Below are 22760 nucleotides of genomic sequence, written 5' to 3' on the forward strand. Positions count from 1 at the left end.
GAGGTCAATGGGCGAGAGACGGGGTCACCGACGGGTCACCAGGACAGAGACAGACAACAACACACTGACTGAGACCTACGGAGAATTTATACAAACCAGTTAACCTGACAGGAAACCAGAGAACCCAGAGAGAACAGGGGGAACATGCAGAAAGACCGAGGGAATCGAACCCAGGACCTTCTAGCTGCAAGGTAACAGTGCTACCAACTGCACCACTGTGCAAGTTTATTTGGTTAAATATTTCACTAGCTTAGAGAAAAAATATTAAGTTTCAAACTAAATAAATATCTAGTTATGAGTTAGCTAAATATTTAGCCTGTAGCCAAACATTTACTTTGGAGCGAAGTAGTTTAATTTATTCAGAAAGCTAAATATTATTTTGGAAATTAAACATTTATTTTGACATTTTGACAAATAAACCCAATCAGCAGCAGGAGCCCTGAAGAAAGAAAACCAACCAAACTGGTAAAACTGCGATAATTAAGGTTTATTACAGAAAAACAAAGAGCAAAAGGAAACCGAACCAAAGCAGAGAGAAAACAGTGACCCGGTCCCAGGAGGAACCTCCGCCTCAGTCGCTCGTCTGCAGAAAAACAAACGTTTCTGTTAGTAACTAATAATTGGATGTGAACCACAGAGCGGACCGGGCCGGACCCACCAGAACCACCGCGCCGCTGTGTTCGCGGGTCCGGAGCCGCAGCTTGTTGACGGCCGTCTCGGCGATGTCTGCTCTCTCCTCAGCACCGTCCAGGTCCTGTTGGATTTTTCTGAAACGGACGCTGGTGTTGCTCACCTGCTCCTCCTGGCGGACAGATGGGGGAATGACACCAAATGAAACCACCGGATGGAGACGTTAAAACAAAAGTTTTACTCTGTTTGCTTTACTCTGATCTACAGATAACCTTTGACCCTTCCTGTGATGCAGCTCTTTGCGTTTTTCAGGCTGCTGATGTTTCAGAATAAAAGCGCTCTGAGCGTTCCAGACACTCACTGCGGTCTCAGCTTGTCTCTTGTAGCTCTTGGCTTTGGCCTGAAGCTTCTCGATCAGTTCCTGCATCCTCAGCAGATTCTTCCTGTCCTCCTCCGACTGCAGGACACAGAACCAATGAAGCAGCGGCCCAACAGAACCAGAACCAGAGCAGCAGCGGCCGGCGGCGGCTCAGACCTGCAGCGATAGCTCCTTCGCTCTCCTCTCAGAGCGACGAAGGCTCTTCTGAAACTCCTCGCTCCTCTTCCTCTCCTCCAGCAGCTCCAGCTGAAGCTCCCTGACCTGCACACAGCAGAAACTGAGATACAGGCTCTGGAACAATACATTCTTTTATTTAACCATTATTTTGTTACATCAAAGGGTTTTTGTAAAAAAAAAAAATTGATCAAGATCAATTTGCTAAAGAAAAGTGGAACATTTTGGGGTTTGGAAACTTAAGGACATTAATGTGTGTTTGGGTTCTGAAGCTACAAGCAGAAGCTCCTTGTTCTCAGCAGGTTGTTTGGTTTGGGTTCAGCCCGGATCCCCCAGAATCCCTCTGGGTTTAGCGGATCAGAACCGACAGCCCGGCAGAACTTCTCCTCACTCTGGTCTCCAGCTTGTGGAGCTGCTTCCTCCCTCCTCTCTGGGCCGCCTGCTCCGCCTCGTCCAGCTTCACCTGCAGGTCTGACAGAGCATCACAGCTCAGCTCCTAATCTGGAATATAATCTACAGATTATTACTAATTCAGTTACAAGTTTATGAGATGAAAGAATTTAACTTTAATATTCTGTGGTTAAATTAATGAAAACATTTTTTAATCCCTTCTCATTCCCCAGCATCAACATTAATACTTTTTATCACTCATATTTACAGCACAATGCATTCTGGGTAACCAGCCAAACAGAGGTTCCTGTTTCCTGGTAGATCTAACATTTGTCTGGTCAGAGGAGGTGACCGGACTCCGTCAGGGTGGTGATCCCGGCCCGGGTCCAGACCTTTCACTGTGGCCTCCATGTTCCTCTTCATCCGCTCCAGCAGGCTGCTGCTGTCCTGCTCCTTCTTCAGCTCCTCGGCCATCAGAGCCGCCTGCAGGAACAGCGACGTTCAGCAACCAAAGCATCAAACGCTTTGACCGAGCGCGGGGTCAGGGGTCAGGACTGACGTCAGTGACGGCCTTCTTGGCCTTCTCTCCGGCGCTGCGGCTCTCCTGCACGGCCTCGTCCACCTCTCCGGTCAGCAGAGACAGGTCCGTCTCCAGCTTCCTCTTCTGGTTCAGCAGAGCCGCGTTCTGGAACGCAGGAAGCCTCGGGTCAAAGTCTGGATGTCGGCGGCGGCAAGGGTCAGAGGTCGCCTGCGGCCGTACCTGAGTGCTGAGCAGGCCGACTCTCTCTGCCGCCTCCAGCATTTCGTTTTCACACGTCTTTCGGACGCGGTCGGTCTGTTCCAGCGCCGCTCTCAGCTCCGCCTCTTCTGCCGCCATCAGCGCACTGCGGCGCTCCGACAGAACCAGCTGCTCCTGCAGCTGATTGGCTGCCTGGACTTTATCCTCCAGCTCCGCCTGCTGCTCTTTGACCTGCAGCAGAACCAAGTGATGGGAACTGACCCATATGTGCCGGTGACCGCCTGATCAGGAGGGATTACCTGTGTCTGCAGGTGTCTGATGATCCTCTGGCTCTCAGCCGCCTGCCGGTTGGCGTGCGCCAACTGGACCTCCATCTCGTTCAGGTCCGACTCCATCTTCTTCTTCAGACGAACCGCCTCGCTGCGACTGCGGCTCTCAGCCTCCAGGCTGGCCTGCGCGCCGTCCAGAGAGCGCTGGTGGTTCCGCCTGGAGTCAGAGTCGAGAGACTTCCTGTCTGAATCGGCTCAGGGGGAAAAGACCAGGGCAGAGGAGCGACTGAAGGCACGTTTAGAGAAACTCTGGACATGCTGCCGTTTCCTCTGACCAGCTGAGACTCTGGTTGGGTCGTCAGTGAGGCAGAGGAAACAATTCAACACCTTGAACTGGTTCTGCCACAGTCCACCTAAACCAGAACCGTCTCATTTGCAGATCCCCGTTTTCTGAAAGCAGCTCAGCAGTAGCAGCAGCTGACAGCAGAGGTCCAGGACTCTGAGGACACGAGTTCTGGACCTGGACCAGATCCAGAGACTGACCTGAACTACAGATTTAATTTTCTCATGCTCACTGCCTCATGCTGTGTGCAGAACTTTCACCATCTTCACATGCAGTTCATCCTCACAGCATTTTAAAGTCTGGCTAATCGAGAAACTTAAATGTTTCTCTAAACTTCAGGAGTTTTCATGTTGACTTTTCTGATCCAGATTTCGCTGGAATGATGGATGGACTCAGACAGTCCATGGATGATCCGTCCAATCCTCACCCAGCTCATTGTCAGACCTCCTCTGCCTTTGGGTTCTCTTTCATTTCAGAACCGATCTGTGCCACCAGATGCAGTTTGAATGTTTCTGATTGGCTGCTTTAAGGCGTCAGGTACCTGAGCGTATCCATCTCTTCGTCCTTCTCTGCAATCTTTCGCTCGATCTCGTTCCGAATCTGCTGCAGCTCCATCTGGAATCTCAGGTTCTTGCTCTCCTCGTGTTCCAGCGTTCCCTGGGTGGAGTGGGAACCGGTCCAGTCAACCGGTCCGGTGAGTTCACAGGTACCTGGACTGAGGAGGAGTCTTACCTCTGCCTCTTCCAGAGCAGCTCTGATGTCACTCTTCTCCATATGGAGGATCTTCTTCGTTCTCTCCAGCTCATGGATGGTTTTCCCTTCTTCTCCAATCTGGTTGGTCAACTCGAGGATTTCCTCTGGGAAAAGGCAGAAATGAGGGATGTTTGGTTCTGGTAGGAAGACGTTTCTCTGATTCTCTTGTCCTGAACTCTAAACGTCCCCACATGCTCAGGCCCGCCGGACACGTCAACAAACGGCTCAGCAGTGAGTGAACAGGACTAACAGTAAGGTGTGTGTCTGTATCGATAGTCAAACATCATATTTAATCGTCCATCTCTTCTCTAAACGTTTGGCTCTGATCAGACCCGGTCCAGCAGACCAGGGTCTTGGTACCTTGGAGGTTTTTGTTTTCCCGTTTGACCGTCTCCAGATGATCCAGAGCCTCTTCATAGCTGCTCCTCAGTTTGAACAGCTCTGTGCTCAGACTGCGAGACTCTTTCTGGGATGCCTCCAGCTCCGCCTGACCCTCCTCCTCCTTCAGCTTCCAGTCGCTCAGCAGCTGCGTCACACGTCACACACAGGTCCACTTTCCACCTCTACAGCTTGTTGAGTCGGGTTTCTGTTTCTGGACCAACCTTGTCAAAGTTTCGCTGCTTCTTGTCCAGAGCCAGAGCGGCGGCGTTGGAGCGCAGCAGCTCAGCCGCCAGGTCGTCGACCTCGGCCTGCAGACGCTGCTTGGTTTTCTCCAGTGAGGAGCTCTTAGCCTGAGCCGCCTCGGTGGCTTCCTCCGCACTCTGCAGTTTCACAACTAACTTCTTCCTGCAAACATCAGAACAGAACCCTGAGACGTACAGCACAGGGTTCTGGGTTTCAACCTCTTGCGCCACAGGGAGGAACCCGCGGCCAGCTGGGTCCAGGCTGTGTGAGCGACGGGCTGAAGGCCGGTCCAGGTTTTACCTGGGACCAGTTCTGTAGAGAAACTTTGGTTGTTCCACTAGAACCCTCAGTGATGTAAAAACTGAGATCACAGAAACACCACCAACATATAGAAACCAACCCTCTGACCCCATCGAAACAGAATCTCTCATCAGCTAAGTGAACATGTCTAAGCTTCAGAACCTGGACGCTTTGGGCCGGTTGGGTCGGAGTGGAACCATCAGTGTCTTCTTACTTTGCCTCTTCCAGCTCCTCTATCTTCAGCACAGCTTCTGTCTCATACTTGGCTCTCCACTGGAGCGCCTGGCCGTTGGCTTGAGACAAGGCCTTCTGCAGCTGGGCTTTGGCTTCCTGCTCCTCCTCCAGCTGCTCCTTCAGCAGGCTGCAGTCGTGACGGGACGCCTGGACAGCGTGAGCCAGAGCAACCCGGGCCTTCAGCAGACATGCAGACATGGTGAGAGACTCAGCAAACATCTTTCTAGATTGTTGTCTCCACTTAAAGCGCAGAACTTTGCATGGGATGGGTTCAGTGTTACCTTGCTGTCCTCCTCCAGTTGCTTCTTCAGATTCTCAGTGTCTTGGCTAAGGCTAGCCTTGAAGCGCTGCAGCTGACCAATCAGGGCGTCCCGCTCCTCTAAACGGCGGCCATACTCAGCTGAGAACAGAACAGGAATGATCTGATTATCAGTCTGACCATTTCTTTGTGTCCTTCAGGACAGAAAGTTTCCACAGACTCAGCTGTTCTCGGTTTTAGTCAGCTGTGCTGCTGTTTCTTCTGTCATCGATCTGATGCAGATGACATTCAGCTGTTTCCACCAGATGACCAAACAATCTCAGATCAACACTTATTCTTCTAACCTCCATCTTTCTGTGGGAAACATTTGTTCCCTGAAAGCATCAGGTCTGTATCTGATGCAACATGCTAACATCACGACTTTCTTCTCCTGACCAGAGCAGGAAGTGGCAGCAGGTCTGGTCTCGTGTCTCTGCTGTCCTGATCTCTAAAGCAGCAGCAGGTAGACTCACCCAAACTGCCAGTAATGGTTCCACAGTGACAGAATGATGCTGAACGCTTTGGAAGGACAGGAGTCTGTCTGGTTCTGTGGAGAACCAGAACCTGGAGCCCTCAGAAACCTGACTAATGTTTACTCCAGGACCCAGTGGGCTTTAGCCTGAGTTTAATGTTCACCATCATTGATGATGGCTGTTTGGTCATTCATTCATTCCATCCTGTGTGTTTTACCAGTTTGGGTCAGAGCTCGGGCTTTCTGAGCAGAAACCTCAGCCAGCTGCCTCTGCAGCTCATCCGCTCTGCTCCGGCTTTCATTCAGCTGGTCCTCAATCACCCGGCACATCTTCTCCACTGTCCCCTGCATCAGAGGAGCATCAGTCAGAATTACCTGCAGGCAGCAGAACCAAACCAGCCACGTTAAAGTTCTGGTTCACCTTGGCTCGGCTGAGCTGCTCCACGCTGACAGCCAGGTCGTCGGCCTCCAGTCGGATCTCGGTCTTTTCCTTCTCCAGTTTCTGTTTGACTCTCTGCAGAGCGTCGATCTGTTCGCTGAGCTCCGCCACCGAGTCTGAGTGCTTCCTCCTCAGACTGGCCGCTACGGCCTCGTGGTGAAGCCCCGCCTCCTCCAGCTCCCGCCGCATCTTTTGCAAGTCCGCCTCTCGCTTCCTGTTGAGCAAATCAACTAAAGTTACTGGAAACAGACTGAGCAGGTTTAGTTTTAGCCCCTTTATCCTGTGACTGCTGTACATCTTTAAGACCCTGAGACACAGGAAGCTGCTGCAGTTGAGCTTCCTGGCCTCCATCTTCCCTGATGCCTCGTCTAACCGATGATGCTCTAACTGGACCTGGTGCTGCATTCTGTCCCTTCAGAAGCGTTCTTGGATCCTTCGGGTTGTTTATGATTGAGCAGTGGATTTTCCTGTCATCACTCTGGAGGTGAACTACCTGCTTAGAGCCACCTGAGCCGCTGAAGCTCCTCCTGCCTCCTCCAGCTTCTCTCCCAGCTGCTCCAGCTCCGTGGCGATGTCGTTCCTCTGACGTTCGGCTTTGACGCGACACGCCCGCTCCGCCTCCAGCGCCTCCTCCAGCTCCTCGATTCGGGTCTGCAGGAGCAGCCGAACCACTGAAGCATCCAGGATCAGAGGAAGATCCGGAAACCTTCGGTTCTGTGACCCACCTGCAGCTCCTTCATCTTCTTCTGAAGCTGATCACTCAGAGTCTGCTGGTCCTCCAGCCTCTCATGGAACTGAACCAACTCAGAGTCTTTCCTTTGGAGCAGAAAAGTGGAATCACAAACATTAGTTTTTGCCTGGTTACTTTTAGCGAAAGGCTGATCTTACTTCTTCAGTCTCTCCTCCAGATTTTCCTTTTGGTTCTCCAGGTCCTTCACTGAGTCCATGCAGAGCTTCAGGTCGCCCTCCAGCTTCTTCTTCGCTCTCTCCAGGTCACACCGAGTCTTCTTCTCCAGCTCCAGGGAGGTTTCAACCTGCAGAGAGGATATGACATCACAGCGTCCCGTAGATGAACCACAAACTGTTTAGATGAGCAGGAACCTTTTCCTGCCATCTGGAACTGGTTGGTTTGGCTAAAGTTTAGAGCCTTTAATTTCACCAAAACTGGCGTTTTTCTGAATAAACTCTAAACTGACGTGTTTGGCTGTTCTGTAAACTTTCACTTGAATAAAGTGAATAAACTTTAGCTTGTTAATATTAGCTTCTACTAAATACCGTATTGGTTTGTTGCGTTAGCATTAGCTGGTCTGATTAGTGACTTAGGTTTGGAACAGTTAGCCTGCTGGTTAGCGCTGTCCAAAGCTGCCCAGTTGAACTTTTCTTACGTTATCCACTTGCTGCTCCAGACGGGCTTTGACCTTGGCCAGCATGTTGACCTTGTCCTCCTGAGCCTGAAGGTCGATCAGCACCTGCTGGTGAGCCTCCAGCAGAGCAGCTTTCTCTCTGCTCAGAGACGCGATGGATTCGTCCAGGACGACCATCTCGTTGGTCAGGTTCTTCACCTGCAGGGAGCGGAGAGGTTCAGCCTGCTGCTGCAGCTGTGAAACGCTGCGAGGCGCCGCACCTTGTTCTCCACTCCATGCCGCTCCTTCTCCACTCTGGCCAGCGTCATCTCCAGGTCGTCCACGTCTCTCTTCAGGGACAGCACCTCGTCCTCCAGGTGACGCTTCTTGGACGTCAGGCTGGCGCTCGCCTCCTCTTCGTCCTCCAAACGCTCCTGCATCTCCTTCAGCTTGGACTCCAGAGAGATTTTGGACTGGATCAGCTGGTTGCAGCGATCCTCTGCGTCCATCAGGTTGTCCTGCTCCTGATAAGGAAGATTAAAAACTAGACTCTTAATATTTTAAATAAGATTGTTTCTGTTTTGTTGGCTCCGACCCAAACGGCCCCGAAGATCTTTAAAGCGTTTTATGGTCTGAAGAAGGAAGAAAGATTTGGAGGTGAAACTGAAGGCTCAGTGTTTCTTACAGCTTGCAGCTGCAGAGCCAGATCCTTCTTCTCTTGGACCAGAACCACCTGCCGCTGCTCGGCCTCCTGCCGCTTGACCTCTGACCTGATGAAGAAAAGCCCAGCAGTCAGAGAACTCAGGAGAACGTTCTGCAGATGTTTCATTCTAACATGGAAGCCGACCGTTCAAACGTTTCCTTCAACTTGGCGAAGTCGTCCTTCAGAGCGGCCAGCTCCTTCTCCACCTGGGCGCTCTTCAGCAGGGGGCGGAGCTTATAGAAGAGCATCATCCACGGCCAGGTGCGCACCGAGAAGAAGGCCCTGAGGTTGAACTGGATCACCGTGGAGGCGTCCCTGACAGGAAGAACCACAGACATCCGGCTTCACAGTCCGGTCCGGGTTTTACCAGAACCGCCTGAGTTGGAGTAAAAACCTGGATCTTCTACACATGAATGATTGAACATTGTTCTCCAACATGGCTGCTGCAGGAAACAGGAAGACTGATGGCGGCCATATTGACCTCTTCAGCTTCAGCTCCTGAAGTTCCATCCTCATCAGTTTCCCCCGGCACTTGGCCTGAACCGTGGTGATGATGTGGGACAGACGGCTGTCCCTCATGTCCTCCAGCTGTCCCAGCAAACCCGCCTTAAAGAAAACCTGGGGAGGACAAATTACTGAATCATTCGTTAGGGTCAAACTGGGACTGAGTTGGTTTTCTACCTTTGTGTGTCCGAACTTATACTGGTTGTGGTCGATGTCCAGGGATCCCAGGAGCTTCTCTGCAGCCTTCCTGCTGTCCATGTACGAGTCCTCCGGGATCGCAGACGGGTTCAGGATCCGATACCTGACAGGAAAACCACGAGTCAGGAGAATCCCAGAGCTGAAGGTGAAACCTGAGCGATGCATCGTCCTTCAGTTCATCAGCATGAAAAAGATTCAGCTAATAAATGCTAGAGATTAAACCTGTTTAAATCCATGTTTAGGCCCGTCACAGTAAGGAATAAATCAATTCATCGCCTGAGAAATGAAAACAAACGCAATAATTTCATTTTGCATGATTTATTGGATAATAACTTCTTCAGTCTGATGTTTTGGTCTGAGTTCGTCCTTTTATTAAAGGATCATTTTGTTTCCAGAGATTTCATCTGTTTTGTTTGGATATTTAAAATGTCTTCCAGTTCCAAATGTTCATCAGTTTTTAAATGTGTTCTTACATTATTATGCCATTATTACCATCATGTTACTGAAAATGGTCTCAAAACAACAATATATCGTTTATCGGAATAACTTCTGGGGCATTTTATCCTATGTTGCCATGGTAACAGGGAGGCCATTTTAACGGGTTATTTGCCAGTTTTATGACATAACGTCATCATCCACTGACATTCGTGGCTCAGAGTCGAGTGAAAAAGTGAAAAGGTCAAAGTTCAAAGAAGAAAACCCTTCTGAGAGGCTGGGGGGCTTTAAAGATGGCCGCTACGTCCAGATCACAGGGGACCGGCTCTGACCTTTGACCCAGAGTTCCTGTGTCGGGTTAAAGTTCGGGACTCACCGCTGTTTAAATTCGGCGTAAGCGATTCGGTTGGGAAAGCCTTTCCGGCAAATCCGGATCCCCTCCAGGACTCCGTTACACCTGAGCTGGTGGAGCACCAGGAAGGGATCCATCACACCTGGGAGACACACACCGGTCCCCTCAGCAGGAGGCGCGCACACACACACACACACACACACACACACACACACACACACACACACACACCCGTCCAAACGACCAACACACGTTCACCAGGAAGACCAAGTACCCAGAGCCATTTCAGGAACATCATCAAACCTGCCGACTGGTTTCTCTGGTTACTGGGTTACCTGGTTACTGGGTTACCTGGTTACCGGGTTACCTGGTTACTGGGTTACCTGGTTACCGGGTTACCTGGACTCTTGGTCTCGTTTGGGATGATGCAGCGAACAAAGTGAGGCTGAGTGCTGCGGAGGTTGGCCATCAGCTTGTTCAGGTTTTCCTGCCGTTAAGCAGAGAGAAGGAAACTTTACGCCGTGCGTAAATACGACTTCCTGCTGGTTGGCGCAGGACTCAATGTGAGGACGACTTCAGGAGACGGACAGACGTCTCCTGATGGATCTCAGATGTCTTTGTCCCTCACGCTGAAACTGAAGACACAGATCCTCTCATGTCTCATTAAACATTCGTTTTCCTCCAGAGGGAAGGAGAATTCAGACTCCATTTTGTTTTTTATATATTCTGTCATCATCCGTCTCCTCATGATAATGAATGAGGAACCTGTAAACTATCTTGTGATTTTGTCATTAAAAGAATGTCAGTAATATCTCAGCACATTTTCCCAACAATATGAAAAGAATCAGATAAAATGCGACAAAGACTGAACGTTTCATCATGAATGGCCCCGTTGGTCCGTTCATCTCCTCAGTTGTAGCTTTTCTCACGCCGTTCTGACTCACCTTGTGCAGCTGTGAAACCGTCTGGAAAGAAGCAGCCTTCCTCTTCCTGTGCTTGGTCTCCCCCTTGTGGTCACCAGCTGACACTGCGGCTAACAGGACAAGGGACTGTTTGTTGCTGCCAGTTGTTGCCGGTTGCTGGCGGTTGCTGGCGGTTTGTGAGTTCGGCGCTGCCGTACCTGTCTCAGAGCAGACGTAGTTCTCAAAAAGCCCGGCCATCAGCTTGTTGGAGGATTTCTGGAACAGAGCGACCACCGTCTCATTCAGAGGATCTCTGTTCTTATCCAGCCAACCGGTGATGTTGTAGGGAACCTGCAGGCAACGCAGCAGGAGTCAGGGCAACCAGGGACCGAGCATCCAACCATACATCCAACCAACCAGCCAGAGGCCGAGCATCCAACCATACATCCAACCAACCAGCCAGAGGCCGAGCATCCAACCATACATCCAACCAACCAGCCAGAGGCCAAGCATCCAACCATACATCCAGCCATACATCCAACCAACCATCCATCCATCCTCCCATGCCTTCAGACAGCCTCAGGTGGAATAGCTACCAGGAGGCCCAGTTCTGGGTCTGAAGTGATACCAACTGGACCAGAACAGAACCAGGTACCCACCACTCCCGCGTAGTGAACCAGCTCAAAGTGGGTCTCGTATTTGCGCTTCTTGTCGGGCCGTGGGCGCTGGAAGTTGGGGGATTTCCCCAGGTGGTGGTCGAACAGTTTGGTTTTCAAGCTGTGGTCCGTGGCCTTGGGGAACATGCACTCCTCCTCCATGATGGACAGGATTCCCATTGGCTTCGCACACAGACAGCAGCAGTTCAGTGTTTGCATGTAGACTCTCCTCCTCCAGGCGACCAGCAGACTCACCCTCTCAATGAGGTCGATGCAGGCCTGCAGGTCCAGACCGAAGTCTATGAAGGTCCACTCTATCCCCTCGGTCTTGTACTCCTCCTGCTCCAGGATGAACATGTGGTGGTTGAAATACTGCTGCAGCTTCTCGTTGGTGAAGTTGATGCACAGCTGTTCGAAGCTGTTGAGCTGCAGGAGAAGGAGACATGATGGATCTGAGGAGCGTTTACCAGCAGGAGTCCAACAGGAAGCCTGTCTTTAGCAGTGGGACGCACTCTTCTGCTGATGCGCTAGTTCCATTGCTAATTTTTTTGGTTAGCATTGTTGCTAACATTGAAAATGTTTAGCGCACTTAGCTTTCCTAGCGCTGCCTTCCAAAGCACTAATTTACTGGGTTGTTTTGCAAACTTTCAGTTGAATAAAGATCAACGTCTGTTTTGATTTTTAGCTGTTAAGAATATTTAAGAAGTTAGCTGTTTATATTCATGCTCTTATTCTGAAGTCTGTTTATGCAGCAGGTCAGTTTCCCCACATGCTCCACCCATGATGCAGTGCAGCAGATGATATGTGTTTTGTACCCAGAATCCATTGCTGTAGAAGTACAGTAAATGTCTAAAATGTACTGGTGTGATGCGTGCTAACAGAGTTAGCGAAACCCAATAACTACAAACTGAAGGTCTGTTCCACAGAATGTGTTGTATAACGAATCTGATTCTGTTGAGAGTAATTTACATGGTGGATATCAACATGGCTGAAGTTAGCATTTTAACACATTAGCTTCTGCTAATTACCATGTAGGTTAATGTTAGCGGAACTGATGTTTATGACTAGTTATTCAGGGTTAGCGCAGTTAGCGGTGCCTACCACTGAGGGAGGGTATCAACCCTTTAGCATTAGCTTCTGCTAATTAACATATTGGTATAGCATCTGAACGGAACTAATGTTTATAATAATGTGCAGCTAACTATTTAGCTAACCACTGGTCTTTACTAAACACTGTGTTCACATGTCAGTTGGACCTCCTGACAGTTTTAGGAGCAAACTCAGATTCGTTGGCTCCTTTGGTGCAAATCAGGTTCAGAAAAACTTCAGTTTCTTTAAATCAAACTAAATCTGCTAATTCTGCTTTGATTTTCTAAGTGCAGACATTAAAACCTGAAAACATGATCCTTTAAATGTTTCTTCTTTACCTCGAAGATCTCAAACCCAGCGATGTCGAGGACTCCGATGAAGTACTGACGAGGCAGAGCGGTGTACAAAGACGAGTTGATCCGCCCCACCAGCCACTTGAACATTCGGTCGTACGTGGCTTTGGACAGAGCTGCCACCGCGTAGTTCACCTGGACACAAACATCCTCCGGTCATTTTAAATCCACTTCACCGTGGATCTGGGCCGGATCTGCTGATCACCTGCTCCACTGTCTGCCCTTTCACTATGAACTCGTTTCCAACTTTGACTCTGGGGTTCAGGAGTCCTTTCAGCAGCTCTGAGGAGCTGATGCCCATCAGGTACGCCGCCTTGTCAGCACCTGGAAACACGAGACAGACCCAGAAAGATCCAGGAAGGAAATCACTTCATATGAAGCTTCTAGTATTCATGGGTCCCAGAGATATCAGGGCTGAGGGATTCATCAAGGGTCTATGCTGTGGTTAGCAAGCTAAATATGTAGCTAGCAAGCTACATATTTAGTTAGCAAGGTACATATTTTCTTTACAGGTAAATATTTAGCACCAAACTAATTATTTAGCTTACAAAGTAAATAAATATTTATTTTAATGGTAAATATTTAGTTTAGACAAAAATTTTAAGATTTTGTTTGTAAACTAAATGTGTAGTTGGGGCTAAGTATTTATTTTAGAGGTAAATATTTAGTCTGTAACTAAATATTTAGTATGCAGGTAAATATTTAGACTTTAGTTTTAATCTGAATATTTAGTTTGTGGCTCCCTGTGTCTGCTGAAGGAAACCAACATGTCTTACTTTCTGTCCCATCGGCTTCAGCCTGCTCTTCTCTCTGCTTCTTCTTGAACTTCATGTTCCCAAAGTGCATAATGGCTCCAACGAGTTTGTAGCAGCCGAGCTTCTCCTCCGCAGTGAATCCCAGAGTGTCCATGGCGCGCTGCCGCAGACAGACAGGAACCACAGATTATCCCCCAGCAGGGGGCAGACAGGAGGCGGGTCGGGGGTCACCAAGGTCGCCTACGTCAGTGAGACTCAGCTCCTCGCCGTCGTTGACGCCCTCCACCGTGGTAACGCCCTGGGAGCAAAAGTGGTAGTCGTAGGGGTTGGTGGTCACCAGCAGCAGGTCTGCAACACATCGACCGAAAAATCAGGTCCAAACAGCAGGGGGCGCCACATCTTTAATCCAGAAAATAAGATGAAACATTTCCGAGTTTCCATGCCATAATGCCAAATATTTAGCTTAGAGATAAATGTTTAGTTTATGCTAACTCCATAGTTTCCATAAACACACCCTGTGAGATCTGAGAAGATTTTCTGCTGCTTCTTCGCTGCTTTTAATGGTTTTAATGGTTTTAATGTGGAGAAAATGTCCATCTGGTTTGTTGGGTTTGAAGCAAAGGACCAAAATGAGGCAGAATGCATTAACAGAGAATTTCAAACATTTAGATGAAACTAAATGATTTTAAGACGTTAATTCAGAAAAATGAACATGTAAAATCAGGTCCAAACAGCAGGGGGCGCCACATGTAAACAGTAAAACATGCTGAGCTAACATGATAACAAGACTTTAAAATGTTTTTTTTAATGCTTCATGTTGATAGTAAAGAAATCTGACAGAAGGACCAGATATGAAAACTTTACTGAAGAAGAATTTATGTAAATACAAACAGGAGAGTTTTTGTTTAGACAAACTGATATTATTGTCATTTGCGTTTGATTTTCTTTAAGATTTAATCAGATGATTATTATTATTATTATTATTATTATTATTAAGAAAATGATTCAGTTTATTTTTCAGTTCTCGGTCCTGCAGGGTTTTCCGGGTCTGTGCAGGTCGTTCTCTCCGTCTGTGTTTCAACCTGATTTATTCCAGCTGTTTGATGATGTCATAGCGGTGGGCGTGGTTACCTTGCAGCTCTGGCTTGTGATTGGACAGGATCTGGTAGTAGATGTGGTAGCTTCTCTCTCCTGGTTGCTGAAACACGACTCTGGATTTTTCCAGGAGATCTGGAGGAAAAACACAATCAGGCTGATCTTCTGCTGTCAGTTCTTTGTGCAAATTTCAAAGTTGTTGGAAATTGCAAAGAAAATCAGTTTTTCATAAAATAATCATTAAACTTGTTGCCTTGAAGCTCTGGACGTCCTGAAGAGTTTAGATAAAATAATTAGACTCACAGATGTTGATGTCGGCAGACGCCAGCCTCCCAGTCGGACCAAAATGGATCCTGATGAACTTTCCCTGAAATGTCCAATCAGATTCAGTCACAGGCTGAGCAGTCCCGCCCCCTCTGGAGCTACTGGCCAATCAGATCGCGGCACTCACAAAGCGGGACGAGTTGTCGTTCCGGATCGTTTTGGCGTTTCCGAACGCCTCCATGGCCGGGTTGGCTTCGATGATCTGGTCCTCCAGGGAGCGCTGGACAGAACCAGAACCAGAGTCCAAACGTTACCAGAACCAGAACCAGAGTCCAAACGTTACCAGAACCAGAACCAGAGTCCAAACGTTAACAGAACCAGAACCAGTCTTACTCCTCTCTTGACGTTCTCTCCCAGCGCCGCCACGGTGGCGAAGTACTGGATCACTCTCTTGGTGTTGACGGTTTTTCCGGCTCCAGACTCTCCGCTGGATCAGAACCGGCCCGGTCCAGAGAGAGAATCAGAGCAGCTGGATTTATTTATTCACTGACACCAAAATGTCCCAACATGGTTTCAACAAATATGTAAAAATTTGTACAAACTGCAGCTTTTCGTAATAATTGTCATTTTTTCGGACTTACGTGATGAGCATCGACTGGTTCTCTCGATCTGTGGAGGGAAGTTAAACCCGGAATGACCAAATCTGAAGAACCTTTCGGTAGTTTGGGTTTAGTAATTATTGTTTTCTGTATTTTGTTTGGATGGTGATGAATGAACAGAACCTGGTGGAACACCTGAACTCAGGTAGGTGAGTTAGAGCTGCAGAGTTACAGACTCAACTTTACATCAACACATTTAGCTGCAATTAAAATATTCAGGTTAAAATATTTAGTTTACAAACTAAATATTTTCATTAGAGCTCCAAACTAAATTGTTAGCTAATAACTACTTTACAAACTAAATATTGAGCTCGCTAACTAAACATTTAGTTTGGAGCTAAACATTTAGCTTCCCAGCTGTCTAGTAAATTTGGAGCTAAAAACTAAATTTTCTGACCTCTGACTTTATTTACTTTCCAAACTAAATATTTAGCTTGGTAACAAAGAGCTTTGTTTGTTTGGAGCCAAATATTTACCTGGCTAACTAAATTGAGCTTAATGCTAAATTTGCTAACCTAGTTTAATTTTTAGCTAAATATTGAGCTTTCTAACTAAATATTTAGTTTCAACCCGAATTACTGCAGTTGTTGTTTGAGTAACTTTACAGACGGCGCCTCCAGCTGAGGTTGTTCCTGACTTCCTGCCTGGCTGCGGTCAGTCTCCGCTCACAGCGACTCACTCTTCAGCAGGTCGCTGTAGGCGTTGTCAGCGATGGCGTAGATGTGGGGGGGCGTGTCCACTCGGCGCCTCCCTTTGTAAGCCGTAACCACTGGCGACGAGTAAACCGGCAGCCATTTGTAGGGATTGACCGCCACGCAGAACAGGCCGGAGTACGTCTGCGGCACAGAGAGATGCAGATGAGAGGAAGTGGTTTCCTGAGGTCCGGCTCCAGAAGCTTCCTGTGATACTTGCATAGATGATCCACATGCTGTAGCGCCTCCGGAGGTTGAAGAGAACCGACGCCTCGTTCAGGTGCGTCAGCAACGCCATGTCCTCCAGCATGTCGAACTTCGGCGGGTTCATCGGCTGCAGGTCGATTTCTTTAACCATCAGGAACTGAAACACAGCAGATCGTCAGGATGGCTGGGTCTGCTGCCGTGAGACCCTCAGCAGGACCGGGTCCAGGACCAGGTCCTGATCCAGGTTCAGGGCCAGGACCAGGACCAGGACCAGGGCCAGGGCCAGGACCAGGTCCAATACCAGGACCAGGTCCAGGACCAATACCAGGTCCAGGACCAGGTTCAGGTCCTGGTCCAATACCAGGTCCTGGTCCAATACCAGGACCAATACCAGGTCCAGGTCCAATACCAGGTCCAGGACCAGCTCCAGGTCCTGGTCCAATACCAGGTCCAGGTCCAATACCAGGTCCAGGACCAGGTCCAGGTCCTGGTCCAATACCAGGTCCAATACCAGGACCAGATCCAGGACCAGGTCCAGGTCCAATACCAGGACCAGATCCAGGACCAGGTCCAGGTCCTGGTCCAATACCAGGTCCAGGTCCAATGCCAGGTCCAGGACCAGGTCCAGGTCCAGGTCCAATACCAGGACCAGGTCCAGGTCTGCATCTTAAACATCTTCTCTAATCAGCCTCTTTGTACCAGAGGAAATTTTTTGGAGTTCTCAGAAATGACGTCCCCAAAATGAATCTCATGTATGTCAGAATCTCAGGAGCATCATGGGTAGGTTAGGCTAGGCTAGGCTAGGTTAGGTTAGGTTAGGTTAGGTTAGGTTAGGGTAGGGTAGGTTAGGCTAGGCTAGGCTAGGTTAGGTTAGGCTAGGCTAGGTTATGTTAGGTTAGGGTAGGTTAGGCTAGGCTAGGCTAGGTTAGGTTAGGCTAGGCTAGGTTAAGTTAGGTTAGGTTAAACTTTATTAATCCCATAGGGAAATAGAGGTTATCTGGTTATCATATCAGTCTTTATGATCAACTGTTTGGGTTTGTTTCAGTTTTCATGTTGTTGTTTTTTTTTTTTGACTGGTTCAAGTTTCAAAATAAAGGTACTATAGTTTGTGTTGGCAGAACTTGTTGCTGCGTTTTTACCAGCTGTGAGTCGTTAGCATCTAATTATGTTTTTTTAAAATGCTTAGTGTTTGAGTTGGGTGTTGTTGAGGTAGAATATTTTGTTGTTATCATTTAGATGAGCTTTTGCCCATTATATAGATATGCAACATGCCTATATTGGTTATTATATAGCAGGTGCTTGGATTGATCTTGTTAGCAGAAGTTCTGCATATCGGGTCGGTTTCAGACTGTAGTGTTTAAATCACACAAACTAAATAATCAATGCTGTGCTGCTGGACATTCATATTTAAATCAGGAAAATCTGATTCTTTAAAGATTTTTTTGACCTTTGACCTTGTGAGATAAAAACTGAATGACTTTGACTTAAAGCTGCAGTAATGAACTTTTATTAAAAAATGTTTTTCTTCTATTTGTTAAAACTGTCAGCATGTGGTGATAATCTGTGAAAACATCAACAATATTATTACCACCAATCCCTCCAAAAACAACCAATCAGAGCCAGTAGGAAGGGCTTAGTGCTGCCAATCATCCTTGTGAATGTGTTGCTAATTGTTATTAGTGGCTACGCTAACTATCTTTAGCGTTCACAACATTCACTGCTGATGGGGAGAAGGTGTAGCACAGGGGAGAGTGAGGCGGGTCAGGGTGAATGGCACGCACACAGGCTGATTGACAGCGCTAAGACCGGCCTCCTGGCTCTGATTGGTTGTTTGCAGTTAGCATCAGGTGAACAAAGAAGAGCTCAAATTTTTTTCTGTTTCATATTAAACTGTTACAACATGGTGACAGTTTCTACAAATTTATAAAAAGATTATTCTTTATAAAAGTTTTAAGCACCCAAGCTTAGTTTTCCCTAAATAATACTAAGTATTAAGCTAGCTGGGCTAACTGAAGCATAGCGGTTAGCTAACCCGTCCGTCTCTGGTCTCCACCGTGGTTTTGTCTCCGTTCAGCTCTCTGACCTCCACTTCGATGTACGCTTCAGCTTCATCCGGCAGCCAAACGCGCTTCGTCCCTGGAAGAGTTTAGATCTGCATGCATCAGATACCAGGCAAAACATTATGACCACTGGCAGGGCAAGTGGTCATAATGTCCCTCAGGCAAAAGCATATGACTGGTTATGTGTTTTTACATTTAGAGCATCAGATATTCTCCAGAGGCATGTAGACCATTTCTAAAGTTACTCAGTTAAATATGAGCAGCAATAATTTGGGTTGTTTTCTGTCATAAGACTAAAAAATGGCGATTTATATTTGTTAATCAAGTTATTCATTTATTTTTAAATGTCACACTTAAAAACTAAATATTTAGCTAAACATTTAGTTTACAGACTAAATGTTAGACAAATGTTTAGTTAATTAGAAGCAAAGTGTTTATTTAGCTAAATATTTAGCTTGCTCAACAAATATTATTTATTTGGTGAGAAGTTTATACAAAGATTAGTGAGACCCAGGTCTGTTTGTGGTCCACTTATTGGCAAGTGAATTAGCATATTAGCTAACTATTTAGCTTGCTAACTAAATATTTAGTTTAAAACTGTCACATTTATAAATGAATGATTAACATGGTGAAAACATGACTGAATAATGAAGACGGTTCATCTTCTCTCATGACAGACTGAACAACCCAAATTATTGCTGTTAATGTTTGACTGAGTAAATTTACAACCAGCAGCTCAAAGAGAACAATCTGCTGGATTTGAATTTTATTTTTATCAGGACAGAAAACTATTAGGAATAATTACAGATCGCTGAGTATTTTCCACCTCCTGTTCTCATGCATTTGACAATAGCAGGACACAAAACCGTTAAACTTGCAAAATAAGTTTGGGTTCATCGTTTAACTTTAAATTCTCCAGATTTTGATCAAATCCAGGATCTGCAGGAAGCTGTGGACAGATGAGTTGACGAGTCCTGCTGACCCGGCGTCACGTCCCACATCGGGACTGTGGTCATAATGTTCTGCCTGATGCATGCAGATGTGTTTACCATCGAAGGCCTGGGCCCTGGCAGCCAGTTGCTCCAGGTTGGACAGGCGCAGATAACGAGCAGCTTCTCCAAACTCCTTCATGTCCAGGAAACGAGACATCTGAGGACACGGAGACACGAAGTCCAACAAGTTCTGAACTCAAGTTTCTGACTCTAGTTTGAGTCCAGATGTTTAGAAATGTCACAAAAAACAAAAACATGAACATAAAGGTAAAGGAAAACAATAAAAATCTAACATAAATCAGTTACTTTTGTCTTTATTTTCAAAAATTTTAATTTATTGATAATTATGAAAGTAAACAATATATATGTAAATGTATAAAAACTCACCTATATTTTAAATTATAATCACTCACTAAACCGAGTAGACATCAGTTCTTTGTGTGAATACGTCATTGTTCAGATTTATTGTTTTCCAGTGGTAGAAACGGCTAGCATAAACGTTAGCTACACTGCGTTAGCTACATTAGTTCTGCTAATGCTAAAGGGCTACACCAACACAGTGATTAGCGGAAGCTAATGCTAAAGCGCTGAGATGCTAACATCAGCCATGTTTACACCGACCAAAGTGCAGCCATCAACGCTTTTTATAAACTTACTAACTGAGTGTATCTGATGCATGTGGAGGACCAGAGCGCCCTCTGGTGGTCGCTTCAGTTCTATTTTCTTTCCTTTTTTTCATGGAGATATTTCAGAACCGGGCCTGTCGGGTTTGGTGAAGTAAAAACTGAATCAGGATGAAGTTTAACTTGTTTTCAGGAAATATTAAACCTTTTCTCACATTTGTGATGAAATGGAAATAGTAACGATTCGGTCCAAAGATTCGGCTCTTCGCCAAGTCCTGCATCTTCTCCAGAGCTTTCAGAATAAAAGCCTGAGTATTTTACCAGAGTCCCTCTTCACCAGCAGGCGGTGAGTCCTGGGGGCCGGACCCGGAGCGGAGCGGCGGTCTGGGCGGGTCCAGTTTCCGTCTGAGCTCATCAAGCCTGGCGCTAAACTCAGCTGATCCTCACAGCAGCTGCTGGAGGTTTGACTAACATTCACAGACTCCTGCTGTGCTGCAGGTTCCTCACTAGAGGGCGATGTTGCTTTATTTACGCATCATTCCAGATTTTTGCACATATAAGACAGTAAATATTTTTCTTTGTCACAAAAAAGAAAAAACTTAATTTTGAAAATCTTTTTTATTTAATAAATAGAATTAATCTCAGAGATTATTTCAGATAAATCTGTTTACATCATCTTAAAAATTAATTCAATAAGTCAAATATTAACAAATAAAAAAGCAAAGAAAACTGTCAGCAGTTCTGTTTCTGACTGGAAAATATTATTTGGAAATTTACAGACTAACAGCAATAATTCGGGTTTTTAACTAATCATAAGAATATATGGTGTTATTTTTTTGACCACATCCATCCATCCATCCATCCATCCATCCATTGTCTGTTCACCCTTGTCCCTAATGGGGTCGGGAGGGTTGCTGGTGCCTATCTCCAGCTACGTTCCGGGCGGGAGGCGGGGTACACCCTGGACAGGTCGCCAGTCTGTCGCAGGGCAACACAGAGACATACAGGACAAACAACCATTCACACACACCTAGGGAGAATTTAGATAGACCAATTAACCTAACAGTCATGTTTTTGGACTGTGGGAGGAAGCCAGAGTACCCGGAGAGAACCCACGCATGCACAGGGAGAACATGCAAACTCCATGCAGAAAGACCCCGGCCGGGAATCGAACCCAGGACCTTCTTGCTGCAAGGCAACAGTGCTACCAACTGCGCCACTGTGCAGCCTTTTTGACCACATTATTTATTAATTTATTAATTGCACCATTTCAAATGAAATATTTAATAAGCAAGCTAGTTAAATGTTTAGGTTGGAGCTAAATATTTAGTTAATAAGCTTATTTAGTTAGCGATATTTAGCTTAGCTAATTTTAACCGTGTTGAGCTAAATATTTCTAACTAAATATTTAGGTGCTAAGCTCAATATTTGTTTTGAAGCTAAATATTACTTTCTAAGCATTTAGCTGCAAATTTACCAAGATAAATATTTAGTGAACCAACTAAATATTTTGGTTGAACTAAATATTGCTAAGTTAGAAACTAAATATTTAGGTTGCCAACTAAATATTTATTTTCAAGCCAATCGTCCCTAACTAAATATTTAGCTAGAAATATTTAGCTTAGCTAGCTCCAATGTAACTGTATTGTCAGTTCACTGTAAAGAACAGATTTTTGTTTTTTCCCCTCTACACCAGCATGATGAGCAGCCGCCGGGGCTGCTGGGTAACGTAGTGCAGCAGGCTGTTCCTACCTTGCCGGTCTGAAGCTCTGCAGCGTTTCCTCTCTGAGGGTTGAAGTCAGTTCGGTTGTTCGGCTTTAAAAGCTCCCAGCATGTGACCGCCTCCGCTGCGGCTCACTGGGAGAACTGGTCTGACTGGGCGGCCATATAAGGTCAGACCTCCACCTGCTTCCTGCTCTTCCTTCATCCGGTTGCGTTGGAACCAAATCCAGACTTCTCCTCTGTCCTGATCAGCCAAATGGAAACTTTTACCAGGAAATGATCATAAATCCATTTTAGTTTCTAGATTTGTCAACATTTTAATGTTTCAATCCTTAAATAAATAAATGAAGAATTAAAAATTGTTTTATTTGATATAAACATACGTTTAGAGAAACTTTCTGATTAATTCGAACATTTTTGATCTTTCAAAAGTTTAGGATGAAATTATTGGTTGAATAAAAACTGAAACATTATTAATTTGAACTTGCTGCTGAATGAAACTCTGAGTTATTTTTACCAAGCCTGGGTAGAGCTGATCCCCGCCGGCTTCTGCAGCGGCAGACAGAAAATCCGGCTGGTTTCAGGGGGTTGTCGGTGCAAACCCAGGATTATTCTGGGATTTCTCCTGTGGACGTTTGGCAGACATCTGGAGCCTGAGGATGATGAATGAGAGGATGAAGAGCGGAGGCTCTGCGGGTCTGGTGTGTGGCTCATATGCTACACAGATCCCAGTAATCCCAGTCCCAGCGCTGCGGTCCCATCAGCTGTCCCAGCGCTCTGTCCGTCAGCGGCTGGACAGAGGACAGGCATCGCACCGTCTGACATTTTCCCCCCGTTTTGTCACCATTCCTCTCTAACTCCTGCTGATTCTCTGTAATCCCTGGGAAAGTCGCAGTAAAACCAGGAGAGACACAAACAGCTGCAGCTCAGACACAAACGCTGCTGAAGCTGCACTGCTGCAGCAGAGGAAGCTGCTGCAGTTTGCATCAGTTTCTGCAGCTTCTGAACCAAAACGGCTTTAGACTCAATCTGGGAGGAAGATCTGAGACATGAAAACGTCTGAGTTAACCACTGGGTCTGGAATTAATTCATCACAATTTAGAACAAAATCA

At 46.6% G+C, this 22760-nt stretch overlaps 1 protein-coding gene across 1 annotated transcript; it reads right to left on the reverse strand.

The window, feature by feature from the left end:
• Positions 1-466: 466 nt before the first annotated feature.
• Positions 467-22529, reverse strand: LOC114141098 (myosin-7B-like). Its single transcript, XM_028011528.1, has 47 exons — positions 22166-22529; positions 21679-21892; positions 19361-19460; positions 18284-18387; positions 16265-16408; positions 16032-16188; positions 15335-15362; positions 15087-15180; positions 14881-14973; positions 14733-14796; positions 14466-14564; positions 13579-13682; positions 13356-13494; positions 12785-12903; positions 12565-12714; positions 11393-11563; positions 11141-11320; positions 10700-10832; positions 10524-10612; positions 9979-10066; positions 9604-9721; positions 8772-8895; positions 8572-8708; positions 8235-8405; positions 8073-8157; positions 7669-7911; positions 7430-7606; positions 6933-7078; positions 6770-6860; positions 6538-6695; positions 6027-6258; positions 5824-5950; positions 5117-5235; positions 4816-5012; positions 4280-4463; positions 4038-4203; positions 3657-3781; positions 3466-3581; positions 2612-2798; positions 2334-2543; positions 2133-2258; positions 1966-2056; positions 1575-1654; positions 1166-1270; positions 992-1087; positions 659-802; positions 467-583 (listed from the first exon to the last, which is right to left on the reverse strand). The coding sequence occupies exons 3-47, from the start codon at positions 19458-19460 to the stop codon at positions 572-574; spliced, it is 5823 nt and encodes a 1940-aa protein (XP_027867329.1). The 5' UTR covers positions 21679-21892; positions 22166-22529; the 3' UTR covers positions 467-571.
• Between the last annotated feature and the right edge of the window lie 231 nt (positions 22530-22760).

Source organism: Xiphophorus couchianus, chromosome 24, assembly GCF_001444195.1.
Source record: "Xiphophorus couchianus chromosome 24, X_couchianus-1.0, whole genome shotgun sequence".
NCBI lineage: Eukaryota > Metazoa > Chordata > Actinopteri > Cyprinodontiformes > Poeciliidae > Xiphophorus > Xiphophorus couchianus.

Excerpts from the sequence above, each read along its gene's own strand:
- LOC114141098 (XM_028011528.1), bottom strand. The coding sequence starts at position 19,460 with ATGTCTCGTTTCCTGGACATGAAGGAGTTTGGAGAAGCTGCTCGTTAT. Across the intron at positions 8,158-8,234 it reads TTGAAGGAAACGTTTGAACG|GTCAGAGGTCAAGCGGCAGG; the intron begins GTCGGCTTCCAT and ends TTTCTTCATCAG. Across the intron at positions 1,088-1,165 it reads CGAAGGAGCTATCGCTGCAG|TCGGAGGAGGACAGGAAGAA; the intron begins GTCTGAGCCGCC and ends TGTGTCCTGCAG.